The following is a 27,992-nucleotide window of genomic DNA, read 5'->3' on the forward strand; positions in this document are numbered from 1 at the left end:
TTCATTTCAAAGCCATTGTGGTGGTGAATAGAGGACAAAATATGAAAATTCTGTCAATGTCCCAATATTTATGCACCTGACTGTATTTACATATATATATACAGGTATGTACAGTAGACACACACATATATACACACACGCATAGATACAGATACACACATACTGTACATATAAACATTATTGCTTAATTCAGAGGCAGCAGGCCAACAGCAGCAGAAGGGGGCGGAGCAAGATGCCGGGAGGGGTGGGGCTCAATCGCGGGCCGCTGCAGGCGGCTCCGATAAAATTAAAAAACAGTTCATCTTGGGGTTGGGGCCGGATGGCTGGGGACATAGGGGGCCCCCGAGATGACCACCCCTGTTGCCCTCCCTATAATCCGGACCTGCTCCTTACTCATACTTTCTTCTTCTCCTTACTCCCCACAGGGACATCTAACACAAGGGCCAGTATTCAATCTGGAGAGAAAAGCCGGAATCAGCAAAAAAGTTTCGCCGATGACGTCATTTCGTCGTCTTCAATTTGAAAGACTTTCCTCCTAGGCGGAAAGTCAATGCAATGTACCAGGCGAAAAAGTTTTGCCTATGAATAGCAGGCGGAAAAAAGTGCAGAATTGGGGTTTTGGGGAGCAACATTGTGTGAACCCCCGTGCAGCCTTCAGACAGTCCCCCAAAGGTAATCTGTGTCAAAATTTTTTTACAAAAACACTTAAGAACACCCAAAAAAACCCACTTTCAATTTGAAAATGTTGGGGGACAAAGTTAAAAACTAGCAAAATAGACTCCAGGGGGGTCCCCAAGTATGCCCCAGGTGTTTTTTTCATTGCAGGTGGATTTTTCACAATTTTTTTAACTTAACTTTAGCAACTAAAAAATATGCTGACCCCCATTTTCAAGTACCCCAAATTTGCTGGAATAAGTTATTTTCTTCAAAAAAACCTCCTGAATACTATTCTGCACCACGTATAGGAAAACGCTATTTAGCAGCTATTGAACCCGTTTAAAAACACCAAATACCTTCATCAAGCCAACCCCCATGTCAGAGCATATTTTGGGGTGTGTCAGGCTGATTTCCCCAAATCTGACAGGACTTTCCTCTTGTTCAAGTTTTGCCGGGTCCCGTTTTCGCCTACTTTCAAATGGAATACGGGGATACGCGGGCACGCGCGCGATACTAGTAGGCAAAAAGTCCGGGAGGTGGAAAAGTAATAGCTGGTGTTACCCTCCGCATCGGAGCCCGGCGGCCAGGAGAATGATGCATACGGAAAATGCGGTAAACGGGGATTTTACCAGATTTTACGTTTACTGCATCCTGCCCTCTGGCCCTGATTCAGAGGCGCTTGCAAAAAGCGAGCGCTCGCTCTCAATCAGGGCGGGCGCTGGTTTATTTAGTTGCGGCCTCTTGGCCGCTCGCATAGCTGTGGGTTACCACCCACAGCTTATGCGAGTGGCCAGGTGATGGTCGTGATGGTCAAGACCATCGGGCTTGCTACGAGACCCTTGCGGTAGGGTCTCGTAGCCGCAAGCCCCAGTGAGCTTCCTGCTCTAATAGAGCAGGAAGTCCACCTACTGACATCACCAGTAATGTCAGTAGGGCCGCCCACACACGGCAGGTGTTCCTGCAGGGACGCCTCCGTTTGCCCAGCCACCCCCCCGCCCCGCCTTCCAAACGGGGCGAGCTGTCGATCAACATTGACAGCCGCCCCTTTTGGATGCGAGCACCGGAGCAAGTGCTTTGTGCGCTTGCTCCGGGGCTCGAACGCGTGCAGTGCGCAAGCACTGCTTAACAAGCGACCCGCTTGCGAGCGCATAGTGCTTGCGAGCGGGTCTGAATCAGGACCACTGTCTCTGCAGCTTGTATTGGCTTTGAAGGGTGCTCTCAATCCTTCACTCCAACTCACCAACGTACAGTACCACTCACTTCATGCTGAGATGACGTCCTCTACGCGTCTCACACCAGTGTTCATTCTCCGTTTGTGGGTGGTGATGGGGGGGGGTGATCGGGCAAATGTAGGTGTGCCAGTGTGTTTCAATGGCGTTGCATGGGTGTGCATAAATTATCCACTGCAATACCAGATGCAGCCTGAGGCCTCATAGCGTGCGCTGAAGTGAGCGATTCCTGGGTGAGGTCTGACCTGCCTTTCCTGTGCGCATGGGTCCGATGTTACTCGATGTTCCCGATTGTTTTGCTATGTTGCCCTAGTATACGGATGTGAGTAAGGGGAAGTGGGCGTCCTTATGTCAGGCTGCAATCACAATGTGAATGCAAATATTTACATATCACCGCTGATATTAGCACCTGCGCTGCGTGGGTATAAGCAGAATAGCGATCCGTAGTGAATCAGGCCCACAGTCCCTGGCACTTTTTAATAGCCACGCCTACTTCCCTGGTGTCTGACCTGCACCCGCAGCTGGCTCCGCCCCCTGTTACCCAGCATCCATTGCAGCAGGTCTGACGTGACCTGCTGCTATCAGACGCCAGCGTATGCGCAGTGACAAGCAGGCATATCAGGTTTCCGATATGTCTGTATTCTCACTGCATCCAGGCGCCCGAAGACGCCGGGCAGGTAAGTGTACATGAATGGTTACTAAACATGGATGTGATGCAATATATAGTGATATTTTTCAGTAGCCACTTCATGTTCTACATGAATAGACCCCTTAGTGAGATACCCAAAATCTGAGCTCCATGGAGATGAGCTGGCTAAACCTGTGCCATCCTTACCCCAGTATGTGCTATATTATATTGTCAGCTCTACTGAGCCAAGGACAAGCCAACATTAATGGTACACTGATGCTGTTTCTTGATCATATTTTAAATACAGCAAATGAAAACAATTTTATGTAGTGACAAAACAACAAGATTATACTATAAGCATGCGTTAAAAAAGAAATACATCAACTACACAATGGGGGGAATTCAATTAGGTGCAGGGTTTACCCCACAGCTAATTGGACATGCTGCTCGATTCAATTAGCTGCAGGAACCCAGGAGCTGATTCAGAGCCGCTCGCACGATGTGTATGCAAATTGTGTAGGTAGTGCTGCAGCACAGAAATGCATTAGCACACCCAGTATTTCTTAGTGCGCGATCACATAGTGTATGCAGACACCCACCAGCCTGTCCTAAGACGCCCACTTGTGCACGTCATGTCCAGGAAGTGTATGCAACCATCGGTACATCGGATGTTATCACAGCGCTTGAGGTTGACTATACCCTGCCGCAAGCACTGCGAGCACTTCAGTGTAAAAACAAGCCAGGTGACGTGTACTATGACGCTGTCTTTTAATTATGCACACCACTAACACGCCGCTGAGATGCTCAGGCACGCCTGCATTTGCACCCCCATTCCCCTGTTTTAATGGCCAGCTCCTGTTACCACTTACAAACGACTTCCCCTGTCACTCACACTGCTGGGCTGTCTGTGCGCAGTGAGCGAACGCATTGTGAAATTTTGCTAAAGTAAGCGCACGCGCACTGCGATATATATGCATGCGCACAATGCATGCACAATGTATACCATCGGCAACAGCGAGCGTTTGCATCTTAGTGAGCGGGTCTGAATGAGCTGCCCAGCGCACTAATCCGCAGGGGCAGGATTTTTCCTTGCAGCTGAGTTAAAATGCAAACTCTGCACTTTGGGGGCGGAATCTATACTGCATGGGAAAAATGGCGATTATTTGAATAGAGCCAGACGTGCATCCCAGAGCAATTCACTGCGTGGCAAATCCCGTGCCTAATTGAATTTCGTCATGTTTTTCAGAAGACCAAAAAACAACCACTTGGATACTGATCCATTTGTCTTTAAATTGATCTTGATTGAAAATATGCTGAAAACATTCACTATTTTCTTCTTTTTTACAGGTCCCGCTTTGTCAGAAATCTGCGGCATCTTCTTCCGCAGCCCTTCCCGGTCCGCACTCTGGGCCTGATTCAGAGCCGAACGCTCTGACCAGTGCTCGCTCTGAATCAGGGCCCTCCTACCTCAACCAAAGACCCTAGGACTGGTAAGCCCGCACACCTCCCTAGACCATCAGGGTTCAGCACTAGGCCTTGGGCATCATAAATCGGTGCTAGACCGCGGGCATGTTAATTCGGCCCTAGGCCGTGGGCATGTTAATTCGGTTTTAGGCCGTGATCATTATAGTAGTTACTTTCGGGGCTAGGCCATGAGCATTGTAGCTCGGCGCCAGGCCTTGGACGAGGGCAAGTCAGGCTAGGCTATAGGGATTGTTGCTGTTGGCGCTAGGCCGTGATCATTGTGAGTGTCAGCGCTAGGCCTTGGACGTTGGTAGGTCAGGTTAGGCCGCAGGAACATAAGGAAAGAAGGCCCTAGAGGCATCATAGAAAAAGGTCAGGCAGTCAGGCCCCCATTAAAGCTAGACCGTGCTGGTTCTCCCCCGCAGTCAGGCCCCCATCAAAGGTAGGTTGTGGTAAGTCGCTGTATCTCCCACAGTCAGGCCCTCATTAAAGGTAGGCTGTGGTAAGGCATCTGTTATTGTATTGGGTCTTGTGTTGGGCTCTTGCTGTTGTGTTTGTTTGCAGTTGCTGAGATCAGGACCAGTCCAGCAAAGGGACAAGATTATTTTCGGTGAGCGCAAACTGTGTTTTGCTGTTTGTGTCATGTGTTACCCATTTCCCTTTCGGGCATTTTCGTTTGGGGCACACCCTTGTGCTTGGCACGTAGGTGTAGCCAGTCTGAGGCCTAAAGTGCCAATGATGACCATCCACCGATCCCAGTGGAGGTCACCCCGCCTCAGCACATTGTTCTCTTCCAGGGCCAGGAGTGAAAACCCCGTTCGTAACTGTCCGCGTCCCACCTGTGTTCCAGGACCCGCGACGGGTGCACCCGGTGGCCTGAAGGTGAGAGGCTGGGAGTCAGGAGGTAAGTGTCCGAGTACACTGGCACCGCAGCCGAGGACTCACAAACCCGGGGGAGCACCCCCACCCTCTTACGATTACTTGTGCACAGGACAGCACTGACGATAAGAGCTGTCCCATGCAGAAGTTATGACTTTCAGGTTTAGGACAGGCGGCCAGCGCATTCGAAGAAATGGAGGGAGCCTTTCTGGGGATTTCTGCAGAAAGAAGCCCAAAGGCTCCTATAGGCAATGCCATCCACGTTGATGTCGCCTATCGTGCACAAGCTCCACAAAGTTTTGCTTTCCGGAACTTTGTACATATGGGAAATGCGGTCCAAGCTCCAAATAATGCACATTTAAGTTTTGACCACATTTTAGTGTTATTATATCCCGTCGTGTGTGTATGACAGTAGCCATGTGCCAGCAATGGCCGGGTGCCCATATCTGCAGCCACTTACCTGGGTGAGGCAGGGCAGGGAGTACATGGTGTGCAGACTAGAGAGGATGGAGTGTACCTGCTGCTAGTACATGATCAAGGGCCTGATTCAGAGCCGGACGCAATTAGCGCTTGCTCGTCCAGAAAATAGGGGTGGCTATTCAAATGAACCGTTCGCTGTTTGCGGTCTGTTCACGCCTCTAGGTCTGAACGAGCGAACAAAACTTGCGGTCGTTTTTTGGGAAACTACGCCCCCTGGCCGTTCGCATCCTACGTCATGTCCGCTATTTATTAGATTAATCTAGTACATCGAACAGGGTATGAGCTGCTCGCTATTCTTGTGGTTGGTTTTTGCTACCACAATTTTGCGAGCAGTTCTGGCTATAAAAATAACCCAGTGACGTGGTCAATGACGCTTCTGTATTAATTATGCACACCCATAAAACGCCCGTTTTGACCTTTAAGCACGCCTGCAATCGGATCTCCACTCCCCGTTTTCAAGCACCTTCCCCTGTTACCACCCACATACGCCTCCTCCTGTCACTCAAATTATCAGGCATTCGCTATTTTGCGAGCACATGAATTTCGACCCCACTGACTGGTTCGCGCATGAGTATAACGATCCGTACGCATGCGCAGTTGGGCAAACATCGCTCGGAGCGAACGAGCGGCCGCTTACGAGTGGCTCTGAATCAGGCCCCAACTGTGTAAACTGCAGCACCATGAGCTGAACTTTCAGCAGCCCCCTCCCCCAGGTTCTCGGGAAAAGTCCCCAGCACTCGGTGCCTGGCTTGTGCAGGAGATGTGTGGTGCTGCTGTGCCCAAATAAATAACTTTCACTGTCACGGATACTGCAGCCCTCCCCTATCACCTCCGATCTCTGATCTCTGGGCCTGATTCAGACCCGGGCGCTATCAGCAGTGCGCTCGCTATTGCCGATGTTTGCTAATCTGCGCGTGCGCGAACTACACAATGCGATCATAGACCGCTCGCTCGCCCAGCACAGCCAGCCCAGCAGAGTGAGTGACAGAAGAGACCGTTTGTGGATGGTGACAGGGGCAGTCCAGTAAAACCGGGGGGTTGGATTTGCGAACGCAGGCGTGCCTGAGTGTTCTAACGCCGTTTTCGAGGCGTGCATAATTAACAGGCAGCGCCATAGTACACATCACTTGCCTTTTTTTTACACTGATTTCCTCGCAATGCTTGCGGTAGGGTAAAGCAACCGCAAGCACTGCGTTAGCATCCGATGGTGCTCGATGTACCAATGTTTTAATACACTTCCTGGAGATGACGTGTTGCTGGTGGGCGGCTCTGCCTGTGCGATTGGGCGTACGCATACACAAAGTGGCCACTCGCTAAGACATGGTGGGCGTGCTTATGCCTTGGCGAGCGTTCGCTTCCCATGGCGTCACTTTTGAACATTTGCATACGCATCCAGCGAGCGTACGCAGATAGCGAACGGGTCTAAATCAGGCCCTGTGTTCACAGCACAGCACAGCGGCAGCCTGCCTGTAGGTAAGAGGCTCATGGGGGACTGTACAGGAGCGAAAGAAAGGATTGGGACCATAACCTATTCAGTGCTGAAACATGGTCTAGGACGAACTCTCCATCCAATCGTCTGTATGTGCATAGGGGCCTATCCATTAGCAGATCTTTCTCTAACGATGAAAGACAAAAGATTATCCCTGGGGCTGCGTTGACAAATACACATGACCGATTTTGCGAACGACGAACAATATTGCATGACATCATTCAGGGAGTGGATTTTTTTTAATGTTTCTACTTTCTATGAATTTTCATTAAAAATATCGTTCGTCGTTTCCCGCTTATAACTGTGAGTACGGCTGTCCAGTCACATTACTGCTAACAAAACCACCCCACTGGTTACGTACTGAGCGGTTCCGTGACTTAGGGGTCTATTTACTGAGCAGTGTTAGGAGACCAGAGTGAAATGAGAAAAGGTGCCAGCCAATCAGCTCCTAACTGCCATCTCACAGGCTGTGTTTGAAGAATGACAGTTGCGAGCTGATTGGCTGGCACCTTATAACTCCGTCTCCTAACACTGCTTAGTAAATAGACCACTAAAAGAACCCTCTGGAGTGTATCATTACTCTGCTATCACCATCACCAGTAGTACACCCAAAATTCAAAAAGGTAAATCTTACCACTCATGGTCAGTATGTACAATGTCACTGTGCACAGTATTGTCCCAACCCTGGGAGAAACACACAGAATGATTAGATAAGTGGCACCAGAGCCGTTACTAAACTTTTTGGTGCCCTGTGCCAGAGAGAGCATCGGCGCCCCCCCCTCATTTTTTAAATAGGGACATAAGATAGTGCACCTGAAAAAGGGCCATGACCGCCTGGGGAAGGCCCAGGGAAGGGATAGGGGAGGCCAGGAGATGCTGGGGATAAATAGGGACATAATATAGTGCACCTGAGAGAGGACCATGGCCTCATGGGGAAGGGCCAGGGAAGAGATAGGGGAGGCCAGGAGATGCTGGGGATAAATAGGGACATAATATAGTGCACCTGAGAGAGGGCCATGGCCTCATGAGGAAGGGCCGGGAAAGAGATAGGGGAGGCCAGGAGATGCTAGGGATAAATAGGGACATAATATAGTGCACCTGAGAGAGGGCCATGGCCTCATGGGGAAGGCCCAGGGAAGGGATAGGGGAGGCCAGGAGATGCTGGGGATAAATAGGGACATAATATAGTGCACCTGAGAGAGGACCATGGCCTCATGGGGAAGGGCCAGGGAAGAGATAGGGGAGGCCAGGAGATGCTGGGGATAAATAGGGACATAATATAGTGCACCTGAGAGAGGGCCGTGGCCTCATGGGGAAGGGCCAGGGAAGAGATAGGGGAGGCCAGGAGATGCTGGGGATAAATAGGGACATAATATAGTGCACCTGAGAGAGGGCCATGGCCTTATGGGGAAGGACCAGGGAAGAGATAGGGGAGGCCAGGAGATGCTGGGGATAAAAGAAGAGGAAGCTACAAGCGAGAATGATAATAAACAGGAAAACTGACAGGCCCAAACAGCACCCCCTGCCCTGCGGTGCCCTGTGCCATGGCACTGGTCGCACTACCCTAGTTACGGCCTTGAGTGACATAAACACTCTTGTGTTACTCAGCATGTGACAACTTTCTCAGTGACAGCCTCTATCACACCTTCCATTCATTCCTGAGTCCTCTACTGTACACCTCCCCTTGTGTGGCCTCCTCCCTTTTGTCCTCAGGGCATTTCCTCCCTATATATACAGTACAGCATCTGTCACAGTGTACCCTCTGCTCTTGTAGACAGTGCAGGCACACTATGGCGAGCATTGCCGCTAACCTAGCCAAGGACAAGATTGCAGCCCTGGGTTTTGGAACCAATAAGAACCCAGTAAAATATTTAAACCAGGACTATGAAGAGCTGAGGGCATGTTGTTTGGCATCTGGCACTTTATACGAAGATCTAACCTTCCCTGCCAGCCAGTCATCGCTGGGGGTCAAGGATCTGGGACCAAATTCAGAAAAAGTCCAAGGGCTTGTGTGGAAAAGACCCAAGGTAAGGCTGCGATTATTATTTCAGACAATAATACTAATATAATAATAACTATGATAATATTTCAGACAGCTACTAGTAACTGTAACTGTGCCATAAAAATGTATACAAATCTTGATAACTGTAGATTGTGCTGTATACAAGCATTTTACTATGCAGGACTGGCAAACATGCCCGTCCCAGGGAGCTCATTCAGACCCGCTCCCAAGATGCGATCGCTCGCTGGCAAAAAGGGGCCGGATATTTAAATGAAGCCACTCGCAACACATGTCATCTCCGGGAAATGAAGGATTAATCGGGACCATCGGAGCTGCTCGCAGCCCTTGGGGTTGCCTTAGCCTTCCGCAAGTACAGCGATCAGCGCTGGCTGAAATACATGCAGGTGACGTGTACAATGACGCTACTTTGCTAATTATGCATGCCCTTTAAACGGCGTTTTGGCGGGCAGACATGCCTGCGTTCGCACATCCACTCCCCCGTTCACAAGCACCTTACCACCCACAAATGGCGCTATCTGTCACTCCAAGCAGCGACATGATAGTGGCTTACGAGCTACCAAAATCAGATCGCAATGAATGGCTTGCGCACGAGCACTACGAATTATACGCATGCGCAGATGGGCGAAAATCGCTCAGAGCGCGCGCGCCTTGGGGAGCGGGTCTGAATCAGGTCCCAGGTGTGCTGTAAACTAAATTGCTCCAACTAATTAGGGGAGATTTATCAAAGCCTGGAGAGAGATAAAGTACAAACCAATCAGTACCTGTCATTTTATAAACCCGTAACATGACAGGTGTTAGCCGATTGGTTGTTCTTTATCTCTCTCCAAGATTTGATAAATCTCAGGTATGGTCTACACAATGATACAATAATGTCGGCTAATTCTTTGGGCTCAATCCATTTAGCAGCGAAGCGGGCGAGTTGCCATTTAACGGTGTACTATCAGCCCTGCCTCGCGGCCTTATCTTACCCTGTATGTGCACATTTTTGCTGTGCGAGTGCGGCGGTACCGTAAGTGCGGCATTTGGCCTCACTTACTTGTGCTGCAAAGAACACTCCAAATAGGATCGAGCCCTATATTTACTAAACCTTTCTTTACATTATTAATTGAATATTTGGGCTTACATCAAGTATTTAAATATATGTTATATGTGTGTGTATGTATGTGTATATATAAATACTGTATGTGTAATCAAATTATTATTAATAATAAATATTATGATAATATATAATATTTTAGTGTATTTTAGGTGCTTGATTGGTGTTATAGAACATACAGTACTGTGTTGCCTTTCAAACACTTTTAGAAACTTTTCGCATCATATGTACAGTCACAATGTTATGGTACCAAATATTATTACTGCGCAATACTAGTCCTGCTGTCGTAACACTGTAAATTCGGAATAAATAGCACCGTTGCCAATATTTTAAAATAATTTCTAGGAGCTGAGTTAGAGCAAATCTGCGCGTTACATGTAATATGATCTCTCATTGTGTATTACACGGGATGGGTATGGGATTCCGGCGCCGGTATTCTGATAAGTGTCGGGATTCTGGCGTCGGCATTCTGATAAGTGTCGGGATTGCGGCGTTGGTATTCTGATAAGTGTCGGGATTCCGGTGTCGCCATTCTGATAAGTGTCAGGATTCCGGTGTCGCCATTCTGATAAGTGTTGGGATGCCGGCGTTGTTATTCTGATAAGTGTCGGGATTCTGGCGTCGGCATTCTGATAAGTGTCGGGATTGCGGCAACGGTAATCTTAACGTATCTCGTATTACACCCACCATCCTGACATGCTTACTGAGCTTAGTTATACTTGTTGCCATTTCACATAGCTGTCTTCCAATAAATATACTGTACCTACCTGCGTAAAGTTTGTATATTCTCCCTGTACTTGCGTGGGTTTCCTCCGGGTACTCCGGTTTTCTCCCACACTCCAAAATTATACTGGTAGGTTAACTGGCTCCCAACACAAATTAACCCTAGAATAGGTGTGTGTGCGCACATATAGGGAATATATATTGTAAGATCCACTCGGGCAGGGACTGATGTGAATGGCCAAATATTCTCTGTAAAGCGCTGCGGAATATGTGTGCGCTATATAATAACTGGTAATAAAATAATAATAATAATAAGAAAATAAAAATAGACAGTGAAAGTTGCATAAATTAGACAGAATAATAGGAATTGCATTGTTCGGTTGGGTAATAATTAATATTGTAAACCAGGGACAGTCCTAGGGACATACGTATCTCTAAATCATGGGACAGTCCCTGGAAATCAGAGACACTTGGCAGGGGTGTAGAGGCTGGATACTTATTGTCTGTCTTCGTGGTTAATCTCTTGCAGGAAATAAAACCCAATCCACACTTCATTAACGAGGGCGCAAATCGTGCTGATGTACGGCAAGGATCTTTAGGTAAGTAATTAAAGGGTTACTCCAGCCAGATCCAACTGTAATCATAAGGGGTGGGCAATAAGCGCCCCCCCCCCCAGCAGTTGTAGAACTACAGATCCCAGCATGCCCTGCCACAGTTTTTCTATTTGACCATGCTAAAACTGTTGCAAGACAGTCATGTATTCCTCCCAATTGCCCCCATTTAGGTGAGACAGTCCCAATTTGGAGGTTTTTTTTCTATTATCCACATCAGCAAAGCTGGGCAGGAAGGCTGAACTATTCATTTCTTACTGTGTTCCCAATTGTAAAGCATACAGAAATACGCTGGCACTATATAACTAAAGGTTAATAAAAGTAAATAATTTATAGCACTCCTGTTATATCACCCATGTTATATTATATCCCGGTTAGTAGGATAATATATGAAAGTTGGGTCCTTCCTCCGGCAATGTACACAGGGCAGCGCCTCATTATCACCATTCGTCCTGTGCATGAGGGAGGACTCTAGTCCTGATCGATGGCAGAACGGCGTCACCCTGATACCCTGTACTGTCTCTGTGTCCAGGTAACTGCTGGTTCCTGTGCTCTGTTGCGTCGCTCACCCTGAATGAGGAATTGCTGTATCGGGTCGTTCCCAATGATCAGAGCTTTGACACAAACTACGCAGGAATCTTCCACTTCAAGGTAATACGTGTAAGGCTAGCAATGTGCTGCACGTCAGACCTGACCATAGCGCTTGCTGCTCCATGCATGTTAATGACGAGACCGTTCCGCTGTTCATTACATTGTTCTCATGTGTACCCCATTGTTGCCGACTTTTAGCTCCCTCCTTCTGGGGGAGGGGGTGTCGCGTCAAAAAGGGCGAGTGGACCGGCAAATGACACGTCAGTGGGGGCGGATCATGGGAATAACAGCGTGCTTGCGTCATCGTGGCCCCCTCTTTACAATGCCAAGATTAATGGCATTGTGAAGAAGGGGGTGGGGGCACGCTGACGCGATTCAGCGTGAATCGCGTCACCAGCCCCCCTGCTGCCAGGGTTTATACTGTAATCGTGGGGGGGGGGGACAGATGGGTCATCGGGGACTGGGAGGCTTGCCTGCCTTTCCAGGGGGCTGGGAGCAGTGCCCAATTTTCGTGAGGCTCCCGGTCGAATCAGGAGGGTAGGCAAGTATGGTGTACCCAGGATCCAATATGTCAGCCCGTCAGGTCGGGTACAAAACGCTCAGTGTGTACCCAGCTTTAACATGCAAATTTGCTACAAAACTGTTTGGCATGACACATGCCGTGGCTTACTAGTGAAACACCTTCCCCATCCATACAGCACCCCCATATACCTCCCCCATCCATACAGCACCCTCATATACCTGTCCCATCCATACAGCACCCCCATATACCTGTCCCATCCATACAGCAACCCCCATATACCTGTCCCATCCATACAGCACCCCCATATACCTCCCCCATCCATACAGCACCCTCATATACCTGTCCCATCCATACAGCACCCCCATATACCTGTCCCATCCATACAGCAACCCCCATATACCTGTCCCATCCATTGAGCACCCCCATATACCTGTCCCATACAGCACCCCCATATACCTGTCCCATCCATAAAGCACCCCCATATACCTGTCCCATCCATAGAGCACCCCCATATACCTGTCCCATCCATACAGCTCCCCCATATAGCTGTCCCATCCATACACCCCCCATATACCTGTCCCATCCATACAGCACCCCCATATACCTGTCCCATTCATACAGCTCCCACATATACCTGTCCCATCCATACAGCACCCCCATATAACTGTCCCATCCATACAGCACACCCATATACCTGTCCCATCCATAGAGCACCCCCATATACCTGTCCCATCCATACAGCTCCCCAATATACCTGTCCCATCCATACACCCCCCATATACCTGTCCCATCCATACAGCACCCCCATATACCTGTCCCATTCATACAGCTCCCCCATATACCTGTCCCATCCATACAGCACCCCCATATACCTGTCCCATCCATACAGCACACCCATATACCTGTCCCATCCATACAGCACCCCCATATACCTGTCCCATCCATACAGCACCCCCATATACCTGTCCCATCATACAGCACCCCCATATACCTGTCCCATCAATACAGCACCCCCATATACCTGTCCCATCCATACAGCACCCGCATATACCTGTCCCATCCATACAGCACCCCCATATACCTGTCCCATCCATACAGCATACCCATATACCTGTCCCATCCATACAGCACCCCCATATACCTGTCCCATCCATACAGCACCCCCATATACCTGTCCCATCCATACAGCATACCCATATACCTGTCCCATCCATACAGCACCCCCATATACCTGTCCCATCCATACAGCACCCCCATATACCTGTCCCATCTATACAGCACCCCCATATACCTGTCCCATCCATACAGCAACCCCATATACCTGTCCCATCCATACAGCAACCCCATATACCTGTCCCATACAGCAACCCCATATACCTGTCCCATCCATACAGCACCCCAATATACCTCCAAAAATGACATGTCGTTATTGGCCAAATTAAGCTAATTAAAGTGTCTAATTAATCATTAGGGGAAAAATAAAAGGTATATGCAAAAATAGTGAATTTCTGTCCTTATCCAGAGCCCAAGATGCTTTTATGTCAGCAGCAGCAGCAGCGCCTGCACCTGGTATACTCCAGCAGACCCTCCAACATGACCTGTTCCATTAGGTACAAATTGCTCTGCTCCTGGACTTCCCTCTTAATTTATGATTGCAGACACCTGAGCTGAAACACCTGTCTCATCAATTACCTAGTTCAACACAGGTGACTGCTATCATTAATTAAGAGGGAAGTTCAGGAACAGAGCATTTTGTACCTGATGGAAGGGGTCATGTTGGAGGGTAGGCGCCAGGCGCACCTCAGCCACAGTAACGTCAGATTTGCACCAGTGTTGTAAACCAATAACATAACTTAGCACCTGCCCCTGACCACCTTTGGGCAATACGGCTTTCTCAAGTGTATATGAGTCTCTTTTCCTGGTCTGCGAACATGCCTGGTACCCGGTCTATGCTGGTATACCCCATCACACCCATACAGGTGTAGGCAGATATAAATGGGCAGATCATGTAAGTCTGTGCGGGCACATATATCTGCACACGGGGCTGCGGGAATACGCATTGAGATGGGGCAACACTAACTGGCGTAGCGCTCAGCCCGCAGCAGCCGCAAGATGTCTGACTCCGTAGAGACACAATTGTCATATGCCGGGAAGTCTCTATAATAATAACATGTCACCTGCTTCTCCCAGTTCTGGCAGTACGGGGACTGGGTGGACGTGGTTGTGGATGATCGGTTGCCCACCCAGAAGGGGAAGCTGCTGTTTGTGAAGTCTACGACTGCGAACGAATTCTGGAGCGCCCTCCTGGAAAAGGCCTACGCCAAGTAAGTCAGCGGAGAGCGATGTCTCATTCTTAGAACTGAGGGCCTGATTCAGAGATGGACGCACATCCTGTCGCCACTGCCTCTTGTACGCAGTGGCTATGCGAAAATATGCAAACGATGCAGCTGCCGGGATTTGTATTGAGATGCCCACCGACGCCCCGAGACGCAGCATTGGGCGCAGATTAGTCGTTTATAGAAGTCGTGAGTAACCCTGTGGTTACACAGAATGGCCGCCGCAAGACGCCGCGCCTTCTCAACCACTTATGAGATCGCAGTCGCAGGCTGAGACACGCCCTTAAAACTGTTGCGAGACGCCTGTGTTTATGTCACCACCCCCCCTCCCCCCAAGTGCCCCCTGGCTGTCAATCAATCTGCGTAGAAATCCTCACAGCGAGCGGCGACGGTACATCATTGTGACGCAGAGTGAATAAGATGCATGTACAGAACAGAGAAAGCGTCACCCTGCGGAAATATCAGTACTGTGCCCGTCTCTGCATAGCAAACTGCCTACTCTCCTGGAATGGCCGGGAGGCTCCCAAACTTCGGGTGGCACTCCCGGCCACCTGGAAAAGTAGTCAAGTCTCCCGCACTGCCAGACTCCCCCCCCCCTCTCCCCTCCACCTGAGCGCATCCCCCTGCGGCCGCCCACTTACAGAGCAAAGTAGGCAATCAGGGGAGTCCAATTACTCAATTCGCGGTGCATCGCGTCACCGTAGCCCCGCCCCCCGCTATACAATGCTTGTTTTCTCAGCACTGTATAGCGCGGGGTGGGGCCTCAGTGAAACCATCGTGCCACCACGCCCCCCCACAACGCCCGCTTTCCCGGCTGTCACGCCCCCCTCTTTGCCAGGAGGAGGGGACAGCAAAGTCGGTAAGTATGACCGGATCTGATAGGACAGCAGTACCTGCGCTAGTCTCTGTATATATATACTTGAACAGAAACAAGAATCAGATTAATTAGGACCTGGGGCGGGATTCATCGCATTCGCCAGTCTTTTCATGCATGCCGGCGTTAATTACGCATGAATAAAATAACAAAGGACAGATCTCCCTCTGGCGACCATCTGCACATACACAGAAGGACGTGTGCCACGGGGGGTGCTGGGAGAGATTCGATTGGATCCCTCCCGGGGGTGCGTCGCGAATAGAAGCCCATAGACTGCTATTGGGCAAAGCCATTGGAAGATGGCGTTACCCATCGCATCAAAGCTACAGAAAGTATTGTATTCCGGGGGTTGATGCATATGAGAATGGAGTTTTCGGGGGTTTGACCGCATGTCTTTCTTTGCTGAATCCCGCCCCCGGCCTTGTCTTTATACACTCTCAGCATCTGGGCCGCAGTCTGGATGGACCTTTAGCTGATACAGAACAATAAGATACAGTATAGTACGACCAGCGCGTTTCCTGTAACCGTGCTTTTCTGGCTCCACAATTATATGTAAGGGGAGAACATCATCACAATTATAATGTATGAGTTATATTTATATTATCTCACAGATTTAATGTGAATTTAGTGGTTGTTATTTCATGTGGATAAAATGTTTCACTGTTTTATGTGTTGGGATAAACCCTCATCAGTGTTCTCAGGCTTACTGACACCCCAAACATGGGTCCCATCTGCTCCAGAGCCCAGCAGCTATGGTGACCCTTATGCTGAGCCCCGTGTTGTTGCCACCTATGGTTTTCGGGAGCCGCACCTCTCTGCCACCTCTTCTGGGCACTGTCCATCATAGGAACCTTTGGGACTTTTGCAACGAGTCCCCCACGGTTCATTACACCCCTGACTCTAGAATGTGAGTTTCCCCACAGGCTCAATGGCTCGTATGAAGCATTGAAGGGCGGGTTCCCATTAGAAGCTCTGGAGGATTTCACCGGTGGCGTTGGTGAACTGTATAACTCTGGAAAGTCGCCCAAGAATCTGTTCCAGATAATCCAGAAAGCACTGATAGCGGGGTCCTTGGTCACCTCCTGCACGGTGAGTCATTTATCGTCTTCATTTCCCTCCTGATGGCCAACTTACATAGTATGTCTGAGTATAACTTCCAATAGATAAAAGAGGGTAAACACAAACTTCCAGGTCACATTCATTTAATGGCTCTTTACTTTATAGACACAGTACCACCAATATTACTGTACAGCTTTCCTAAACTATTCATCTTACAGAGTTATATTATATAGGGATATATTTGCAACTAGCTGAAGTACCCGGCATTGCCTAGGTTTAAATCTTCAAGTTATTACGTTTTATTATGTGATGTCATCCAAATCCATCAGTGGAAGGCCCAGAACAGGCTCCCCAGGTCAAAGTTCTGACCAGCATAGACCAACGGGAGGTCTGACCAGGACCTCAACCCCCTAGTATGTTTTTGGGATCCAATGTTACCACTCTGTGAAGTTTTGGTCCAAATTATATGCTGTTGTCCAAATCCATCCATCGGAAGGCCCAAAACAGACTCACTGGGTCAAAATTCTGGCCAGCATCCCTGGGTCAAAGTTCTGCCTAGTGTACACCAACGGGAGGTCCGACCAGGGACCTCTAACCCCCTAGTATGTCTTCTGAGATCCAATGTTACCACTCTGTGAAGTTTTCATCAAAATCCATCCAATTGAAGGCTCAGAACAGGCTCCTGGATCAAAGTTCTGCCCAGCGTACACCAATGGGAGGTTCAACCCGGTCCTCAAACCCCTAGTATGTCATCTGGGATCCAATGTTACCACTCTGTTAAGTTTTATCCAAATCCATCTAGTGGAAGGCTCAAAATTCTGCCCAGTGTACACCAGCAGGGGGTCTGACTCAAACCTCAACCCCCTAGTATGTCTTCTGGGATCCAGTGTTACCATTCTGTGAAGTTTTGGTCCAAATTATGTGATGTCATCCAAATCAATCCACTGGACGGTCCAGAAAAGACTCCCCATGTCAAAGTTCTGTCCAACGTACACCAACGGGAAGTCCAACCGGGACCCTAACCCCCTAAAAGGTTGTACAGAAAGGTTTTCTGCACTCTGCGATCATGCCGGCTCCAAATGGCTTAGACCTTTGTTCCTGCTGGGTTCCCAGATAAGGCATTTTCCTCTATAATGATGCTATAAATCTCCCCGACACCACTCACCTGCACCCCTCCAGCTACAGATCAGAATACAATACTTTCTTATCAGACCCTTGTATAGTAGGGAGGCGGTTGGGAGTAGAAAACATTACAGGGGGCTCATGGCCGAATGCTGTTCTAGACTCGCTGTCTCTCACATTAAATGTCTGTATCCAGACATAGAACATAAACCATGCTGGCCTACTCTCCCATAATGTATGAGGGGGCTGATATTTGAGGGGTCCCAATGGACTCCAGGGAGAGTAGGTCACCCTCCTACATCAAGCCCACATCCTCAATCAGCTCCTATATGTCTCTGTTTATCACAGACTGCATTGAAATTCATATTTTGATGGGAATTTAGAAAGAGTTAGGACAGAGTGATAGTTTACAAGTCCTCCAATGGCTAATGCGCATTCCGGAAGCTTGGTATAGCCGACAGCACAGCAGACCTCACAGAGGTCTATAGAGTCTACTATGCGGCCAGAACAGGAGGAACCTGCTGAGGAGATATCTGATACGGTCCCTCCATCGTAAATCCTCGGGAATCGGGATGCTGAGATTGTGCAGCAGGGATTTGCCTCAATTTCAACATATATATATATATATATAATATCTATCTATCTATCTATCTATCTATCTATCTATCTATCTATCTATCTATCTATCTATATGTAAATAGCAGAACTGATAACAAGCGCTGATAAAGTGCTAGTAAGTGCAATCTTGCAATACATAAAAAGGACAATAAATATAGTTATAAATATGAGAACACAATCTTAAAACTTGAGTATTTGTGCAAAAATGCCGTACATAGTGCAGAGCTTGTAAACGTGTGCTGAATAAGGTGCTCCTGGTTCCACCTTCCACGAACTTACCATATTTACTAACAGATAAGCCTCCGTCCTTTTATCACCCCTCCTTTTTTTTATATACTATTTATGCCAACTGCTTTTAACATCTACTGGCGGCAATTCCTATGTATTTTATATGTTTTATGTTGTGTGTATATGGCCCTACCTGTTAATAGGGCACATCTATGTTATAATTAAATTCCTATTTTTAATATATCTTCCTAAACTTCTGCATTCATTTATTTCTATATGTTCTTTTTTTATACACATATTTATTTAATTATTTTACAATATTGCACTTTATTCTGCACACGTTTACAAGCTCTGCACTATGTACGGCATTTTTGCACAAATACTCAAGGTTTAAGATTGTGTTCTCATATTTATAACTATATTTATTGTCCTTTTCATGTATTGCAAGATTGCACTTACTAGCAATTTATGAGCGCTTGTTATCAGTTCTGCTATTTACACATTTTTCACCAACAAGTCACCATTGTTCTTATATTACTGATAAGTAGGGGTGTGCACCGGCCACTTTTCATGTTTAGTGTTTTGGTTTTGGATCTGGATCTTTCTTCGTGTTTTGGATCTGGATTGGTTTTGCCAAAACCACCCTTCCGTGTTTTGGGTTCTGGGTTTTGTGTTTTGGATCTGTATTTTTTTGAAAAAAAGCATAAAAACAGCTAAAATCACAGAATTTGTAGGTTTTTCTGCTCCTATGCTATTATTAACCTCAATAACCTTAATTACCACTCATTTCGAGTCTATTCTGAACACCTCACACCTCACAATAGTGTTTTTATGTCCAAAAGGTTGCACCGAGGTAGCTGGATGACTATGCTAAGCGACACGAGTGGGCGGCACAAACACGTGGCCCATCTAGGCGTGATACTGCAGTGGCAGACAGGATGGTGGCAGTTTGAAAAACTAGGCCCCAAACTGTACATACTGCAAAGAAAAAAAAGAGGTGCAAGATGGAATTGTCCTTGGGCCCTCCCACCCACCCTTATGTTGTATAAACAGGACATGCACACTTTAACAAACCAATCATTTCAGCGCCAGGGTCTGCCACACAACTGTGGCTGAAATGATTGGTTCGTTTGGGCCCCCACAAAACAAGCTGGCAATTAATCTGTGCCTGCATAAACTGGCTCTACGGAGGCAAGATGTCGTCCTCATCCTCCTCATCCACCGATTCCTCACCCTCTTCAGTGTTGTGTACATCCTCATCCTCACAGAGTATTAATTCGTCCCTGCTGGAATCCACAACCACAGGTCCCTCTGTACGTTCTGGAGGCTGGTCTCCCTGGAAGAGTTGATAATTAATTTTATGAACATCATCTTCTCCACATTTTGTGGAAGCAACCTCCTACGCCTTTCGCTGACAAGGTTCCCGGCTACACTAAACACTCTTTCGGAGTACACACTGGAGGGGGGGCAACTCAGATAAAATAGAGCCAGTTTGTACAGGGACCTCCAAATTGCTTCTTTTTCCTGCCAGTACAGGTACGGACTGTCTGACATGCTTACTTGGATGCTGTCACCGATGTAATCCTTTAACAGACAGACGCACGCTTGTCGCTGCTGCTTTAAGGATGCACGTGCGGCTACATCGCACACAAGTCACAAACACATAAAAAAAATAGTTTTTTATTTTTTGGAGCACTTTGAGGGTTACACCACCCTTTAACAGACAGACGCACGCTTGTCGCTGCTGCTTTGAGGATGCAAGTGCGGCTACAGCCCACACAATTCACAAAGACAGAAAAAAAAATAATATTTTTATTGTTTGTGGAGCACACTTTGAGGGTTACACCACCCTTTAACAGACAGACGCACGCTTGTCGCTGCTGCTTTGAGGACAGTATCATATGCAGTGAAAGTAGACTTGTCAGAAATTGTTGGCACGTCCTTCAGTTCGGTCCAGATGTCCAAACCAGCCCTTGACTTATGACACAGGCGCACGCTTGGTGCTGCTACTGTGTTGATGCACGTGCGGCTACATCGCACACAAGTCACAAACACATAAAAAAAATAGTTTTTTATTTTTTGGAGCACTTTGAGGGTTACACCACCCTTTAACAGACAGACGCACGCTTGTCGCTGCTGCTTTGAGGATGCACGTGCGGCTACATCGCACACAAGTCACAAACACTTTAAAAAAATAGTTTTTTATTTTTTGGAGCACTTTGAGGGTTACACCACCCTTTAACAGACAGACGCACGCTTGTCGCTGCTGCTTTAAGGATGCAGGTGCGGCTACAGCCCACACATTTCACAAAGACAGAAAAAAAAATAGGAATTGTTTTATTGTTTGTGGAGCGCACTTTGAGGGTTACACCACCCTTTAACAGACAGACGCACGCTTGTCGCTGCTGCTTTAAGGATGCAGGTGCGGCTACACCCCACACATTGCACAAAGACAGAAAAAAAAATAAGATTTTTTTTATTGTTCGTGGAGCGCACTTTGAGGGTTACACCACCCTTTAACAGACAGATGCACGCTTGTCGCTGCTGCTTTAAGGATGCAGGTGCGGCTACAGCCCACACATTTCACAAAGACAGAAAAAAAAAAAAGAAGTTTTTTATTGTTTGTGGAGCGCACTTTGAGGGTTACACCACCCTTTAACAGACAGACGCACGCTTGTCGCTGCTGCTTTGAGGATGCAGGTGGAATCTAGATGGGATTTGGAACCGGGGACACACTACCTCCATCAATTGTCTAAATCCCACTGCACTAATGGCGGACACCGGACGCACGTCTAACACCAACATAGCAGTCAAGGCCTCAGTTATACGTTTTGCTTCAGGATGACTGCTGTCGTACTTCATCCTCATCGCTAGGGACTGTTGGAGGGTCAATTGTTTAGTAAAAGTAGTGGTGTTCCTACTTCCTCTCTGGGATGATGAACAACTCCCAGCAGCAGCAACAGCACTAGTAGGAAGTGGTTCTTGATCTTTCCCTATTTTATTTTTATCAGAGAAAGTTTGGTCCTCCATTTATGTTATATTGATATATATACGTGCGGCTAAAGCGCACACAAACACAGAAAATATTTTTTTATTTTTGCTGGAGAGTAGTGCACTTTGTGGGTTACACCACCCTTTAAGAAATGAGCCAGCCGGCTCTTTACTTATGGGACACAGGCGCACGCTTGGCGCTGCTCCTTTGTTGATGCACGTGCAGCCACAGTGCACACAATTCACAAACACAGAAAATATTTTTTTATTTGGTTTGGAGTGTACTTTGGGGGTTACAGCACCCTTTAACGGTCAAGCCAGCCGGCCCTTTACTTATGACACAGGCGCACGCTTGGCACTACTTTGTTGATGCACGTGCGGCTACTGCGCACACAATTCACAAACACAGAAAATATTTTTTTTTTTGGTTTGGACTGGAGTGTACTTTGGGGGTTACAGCACCCTTTAATGGTCAAGCCAGCCGGCCCTTTACTTATGACACAGGCGCACGCTTGGCACTACTTTGTTGATGCACGTGCGGCTACTGCGCACACAATTCACAAACACAGAAAATATTTTTTTTTTTGGTTTGGACTGGAGTGTACTTTGGGGGTTACAGCACCCTTTAACGGTCAAGCCAGCCGGCCCTTTACTTATGACACAGGCGCACGCTTGGCACTACTTTGTTGATGCACGTGCGGCTACTGCGCACACAATTCACAAACACAGAAAATATTTTTTTGGGTTTGGACTGGAGTGTACTTTGGGGGTTACAGCACCCTTTAACGGTCAAGCCAGCCGGCCCTTTACTTATGACACAGGCGCACACTTGGCACTACTTTGTTGATGCACGTGCGGCTACTGCGCACACAATTCACAAACACAGAAAATATATTTTGTTATTTGGTTTGGAGTGTACTTTGGGGGTTACAGCACCCTTTAACGGTCAAGTCAGCCGGCCCTTTACTTATGACACAGGCACACGCTTGGCACTACTTTGTTGATGCACGTGCGGCTACTGCGCACACAATTCACAAACACAGAAAATATTTTTTTTTTTGGTTTGGACTGGAGTGTACTTAGGGGGTTACAGCACCCTTTAACGGTCAAGCCAGCCGGCCCTTTACTTATGACACAGGCGCACGCTTGGCACTACTTTGTTGATGCACGTGCGCACACAATTCACAAACACAGAAAAAATATTATTTTTTTAGCACCCCTGATGGACAGAGCACCCCCTGGACCACACTACAGCACACCTTTAGGACTGGGACACTGCACAGGACTTTGGAGTGGACACAGCCCCTATGGAGAACTGACTGCACAACACAGTCCAGCCAGCCCCTATGGACTTTGAAGTAGTGGACACAGCCCCTATTAACAACAGCAGCACAGCACAACACAGCCAGCCCCTATGGACTTTGAAGTAGTGGACACAGCCCCTATGGACAACAGCAGCACAGCGCAGCACAGCACAGCACAGCACAACACTACTCTGCACTACACTACACTACACTACACAGCCCAGCCAGCCCTAACTCCCACCCTCCCTCTTCACTGTCCACAGCCAAGTGAGAAAATGGCGCCGACGCGGGTACCTTATATAGGATCCAAAACCCGCGAGACCCGGAAGGCGGGATGATGACGTTTTGCCTTGATTTCAGATCCGAGTCAGGCGGGAAAAGTCGAGCCTGACTCGGATCTGCCTCGGATCGGGGGGGCTCGGGGGGGTTCGGATTTCAGAAATCCAAACCCGCTCACCCCTACTGATAAGCTGACACCCATACCAAAGGGGAGCGCTTTGTCTGTAAGTTATTTATTATACAATCGGGTACCCTATTACCACGGGATACTCCAAAAACTGGTAGATATATATCTCATATCTGTCGATCCTACCTCTCTTTGGCGCTATAATCTGCTATATACATATATATATATACATATATATATAAATATATATATATATATAGTCCCGCCATTCCTCGTACTGAAAAGGACAATGCTCTTCTTAACTTCCCTTAGGGTGGGACGCGGGGAATGCCATCCCTTCCACTCCAGTGCTCCCGATATAAACAGACGTACTGTACAGTGCTCAATTTTCAAATAACCTTTCAACCCCTATAAAATCCTTTCTAGCCACATAAATATAAAATAAAGGTCCTGATTCTGAGTTGGACGCAGACTCGTCTTTTGCTTTATGCTAATGTCGCTGCAAAGCCCTCCCCTGGCGCACATCCCTGCATCTTCCCTAGGTATTTCCAGGACCTCCATTTTTTGACGTCATAACTTAGGGCCTGAATCAGTACAGATCGCAGATGCGATCGCGGTAGCAATAGCTCACACAGTTCTGCTGCCTCACGCACAAGTACACAAGGTCAGACCTTACTCAGAAATCGCTAAACTTCCTGCACGCAGTGAGAGCTCAGGCTGTGTATGGCATCACCGTGGCTAAATTATGCACGCCCCTCTAACGGCGTTCAAACGCACTGGCACGCCTGCATTTCACCGAGCATCCCATCCCCCATCAACACCCCCAAACGGTACTTCCTGTCAATCACTCTGCGATGGGTCTGCGTAACCGATCGTAGTGGGGCCTTCGTGCACGAGCACTGCGATGCATACGCACGCGCAGTACGCAACAATCGCCGTCTGCGTGCGCCTTAGCACCTGAGATCCTTGCTGAATCCGGCCCTTAGACAGGTCATATCCCCGTACCACAAATTATCAATGATTTTGGCAATTACTTTGTTGGACTGCAACGGATCGCTAGATATTCTCCCTACCCTAAGCATCTATATCTGTCTATCTATCTATCTATCTATCTATCTATCTATCTATCTATCTATCTATCTATCTATCTATCTATATATCTCATATCTATCTATCTATATATCTCATATCTATCTATCTATCTATCTATCTATCTATCTATCTATCTATCTATCTCATATTTATCTATCTATCCATCTCATATCTATCTATCTATCTATTTATCTATCAATCTATCTATATATCTCATATCTATCTATCTATTTATCTCATATCTATCTATTTATCTATCTATTTATCTCATATCTATCTATCTATCTATCTATTTATCTATCTATCTATCTCATATCTATCTATCTATCTATCTATCTATCTATCTATCTATCTATTTATCTATTTATCTCATATCTATCTATCTCATATCTATCTATCTATCTATCTGTCCATCTATCTATTTATCTATCTATTTATCTCATATCTATCTATCTATCTATCTATTTATCTATCAATCTATCTATTTATCTATCTATTTATCTCATATCTATCTATCTATCTATCTATCTATCTATCTATCTCTCATATCTAACTATTTATCTATCTATCTATCTCATATCTATCTATATATAGATATCTATCTCATATCTATCTATCTCATATCTAACTATTTATCTATCTATCTATCTCATATCAATCTATCTCTATCTATCTCTCATATCTAACTATTTATCTATCTATCTCATATCTATCTATATATCTCATATCTATATATCTATCTCATATCCATCTATCTCATATCTAACTATTTATCTATCTATCTATCTCATATCTATCTATCTATCTATCTATCTATCTATCTATCTATCTATCTCTCATATCTATCTATCTCTCATATCTATCTATCTATCTATCTATCTCATATCTATCTATCTATCTATCTATCTCATATCTATCTATCTATCTATCTATCTATCTATCTATCTCATATCTGTCTATCTCATATCTATCTCATATCTGTCTATCTCATATCTATCTCATAATGTATCTATCTATCTATCTATCTATCTATCTATCTATCTATCTCATATCTATCTATCTGTCAATCCCATATCTATCTATCTATTTCATATCTGTCTATCTCATATCTATCTATCTCATATCTATCTATCTAATATCTATCTATCTATCTATCTATCTATCTATCTATCTATCTATCTATCTATCTATCTCATACCCTTTTCACATTATTTTAGTTTCACCTGTAGTTATTACAGGGCAATTGGAGTAGAATTAGTAAAATTCTACTCCAACCCCCAGTATCACTTATTTTTAGTAAAGCAGATCGCATTTCCCATAATTGTAATGGGAAATGTGATCCGACCAAAGTTACTAAAAATAAATTGTAAAAAAATACCGGGGGAAGCCCTGCGATAATAACGCCACCTGGAGGTGGCGTTATCCAGGGTCTCCCCCGGTTACCGGGCTCCCACTCTGCTCTAACGGGGAGAGCAGAGGCGGGAGCCGGTACCAGTAATCAGCTATGTGGTCTAAGCAGACCGCAAGCTGATTGCTGTAAAAAAAAGAAAAAAAAAATTAAACATTTTTTTTTTCCTTACCTGACTCCAGGGACCGGTGATCGGGCCTCCGGTGATGGCTCCACACCGGTCAGCTGGTCTCCCACAGTGCACTGGGGCCCCGTCATCAGGTGATCGGGCCCCAGTGCAGTATGGGAGATCACCTGATCGGGAAGCCCGGAGAAGACCACTGGAGGCCAGGAGGATGCAGGTAAAGCATTGATGAAGTAGTGGTCTTGTGAGCCTGTTTGAAGGATTATAGAGAGGTGGAGAGTCTGATGGGGAGAGGGAGATAGCTCCAGAGGTGGGGAGCAGCATGGGCAAAGATATCTATCTATCTATTTATCTCATATCTATCTATCTATCTATCTATCTATCTATCTATCTATCTCTATCTATCTCTCATATCTAACTATTTATCTATCTATCTCATATCTATCTATCTATATATCTCATATCTATCTATCTATCTATCTATCTATCTATCTATCTATCTCTATCTATCTCTCATATCTAACTATTTATCTATCTATCTCATATCTATCTATATATCTCATATCTATATATCTATCTCATATCTAACTATTTATCTATCTATCTCATATCTATCTATCTATCTATCTATCTCATATCTATCTATCTATCTATCTATCTGTCTGTCTATCTATCTATCTATCTATCTCATATCTATCTATCTATCTATCTATCTGTCTATCTATCTATCTATCTATCTATCTCATATCTATCTATCTATCTATCTCATATCTATCTATCTATCTATCTATCTCATATCTATCTATCTATCTATCTCATATCTATCTATATATCTCATATCTGTCTATCTATCTATCTATCTATCTATCTATCTATCTATCTATCTATCTATCTATCTATCTCATATCTGTCTAGCTCAAATCTGTCTATCTCATATCTATCTATCTATCTATCTATCTGTCAATCCCATATCTATCTATCTCATAATCTATCTATCTATCTATCTAATATCTATCTATCTAATATCTAGCTACCTATCTCATATCTATCTATCATATATCTATCTATCTCATATCTATCTATCTATCTATTATCTATCTACCTATCTCATATCTGTCTATCATATATCTATCTATCTCATAATCTATCTATCTATCTATCTATCTATCTATCTATCTCATATCTATCTATCTGTCAATCCCATATCTATCTATCTATCTATCTATCTATCTATCTATCTATCTATCTATCTATCTATCTATCTATCTATCTATCTATTTCATATCTGTCTATCTCATATCTATCTATCTCATATCTATCAATCTATCTCATATCTATCTATCTATCTATCTATCTCTCTCATAATGTATCTATCTATCTATCTATCTATCTATCTATCTCATATCTATCTGTCAATCCCATATCTATCTATCTATCTATCTATCTATCTATCTATCTATCTATCTATCTATCTATCTATCTATTTCATATCTGTCTATCTCATATCTATCTATCTCATATCTATCAATCTATCTCATATCTATCTATCTATCTATCTCTCTCATAATGTATCTATCTATCTATCTATCTATCTGTCTCATATCTATAATTATATCTATCTGTCTCATATCTATCTATCTCATATCTATCTATCTATATATCTATCTATCTCATATCTATCTATCTATCTCATATCTATCTATCTATCTATCTATCTATCTATCTATCTGTCTCATATATATCTATCTCATATCTATCTATGTATCTATCTCATATCTATCTATCTCATATCTATCTATATATCTATCTCATATCTATCTATCTCAGATCTATCTATCTATCTCAGATCTATCTATCTATCTATCTCATATGTATCTATCTCATATCTATCTATGTCTCATATCTATTTATCTCATATCTATCTATCTATCTATCTATCTATCTATCTATGTATCTATCTCATATCTATCTATCTATCTATCTATCTATCTATCTAATATCTGTCTATCTCGTATCTGTCTATCTCATATCTGTCTA

At 45.7% G+C, this 27,992-nt stretch overlaps 1 protein-coding gene across 1 annotated transcript in view; it reads left to right on the forward strand.

The window, feature by feature from the left end:
- Positions 1 to 8,597: 8,597 nt before the first annotated feature.
- The window catches only part of LOC148453685 (calpain-8-like), a 79,325-nt gene continuing 59,930 nt past the window's right edge, over positions 8,598 to 27,992 (forward strand). The window contains exons 1-5 of the mRNA XM_088461862.1: positions 8,598 to 8,853; positions 11,198 to 11,267; positions 11,812 to 11,930; positions 14,584 to 14,717; positions 16,527 to 16,692. Of these exons, the coding sequence (XP_088317988.1) occupies positions 8,617 to 8,853; positions 11,198 to 11,267; positions 11,812 to 11,930; positions 14,584 to 14,717; positions 16,527 to 16,692 (726 nt within the window). The 5' untranslated portion in view covers positions 8,598 to 8,616. The remainder of the gene's footprint in view (positions 8,854 to 11,197; positions 11,268 to 11,811; positions 11,931 to 14,583; positions 14,718 to 16,526; positions 16,693 to 27,992) is intronic.

This window comes from Taudactylus pleione, unplaced genomic scaffold (genome assembly GCF_031769625.1).
Source record: "Taudactylus pleione unplaced genomic scaffold, aTauple2 ptg001117l, whole genome shotgun sequence".
NCBI classification, from domain to species: domain Eukaryota; kingdom Metazoa; phylum Chordata; class Amphibia; order Anura; family Myobatrachidae; genus Taudactylus; species Taudactylus pleione.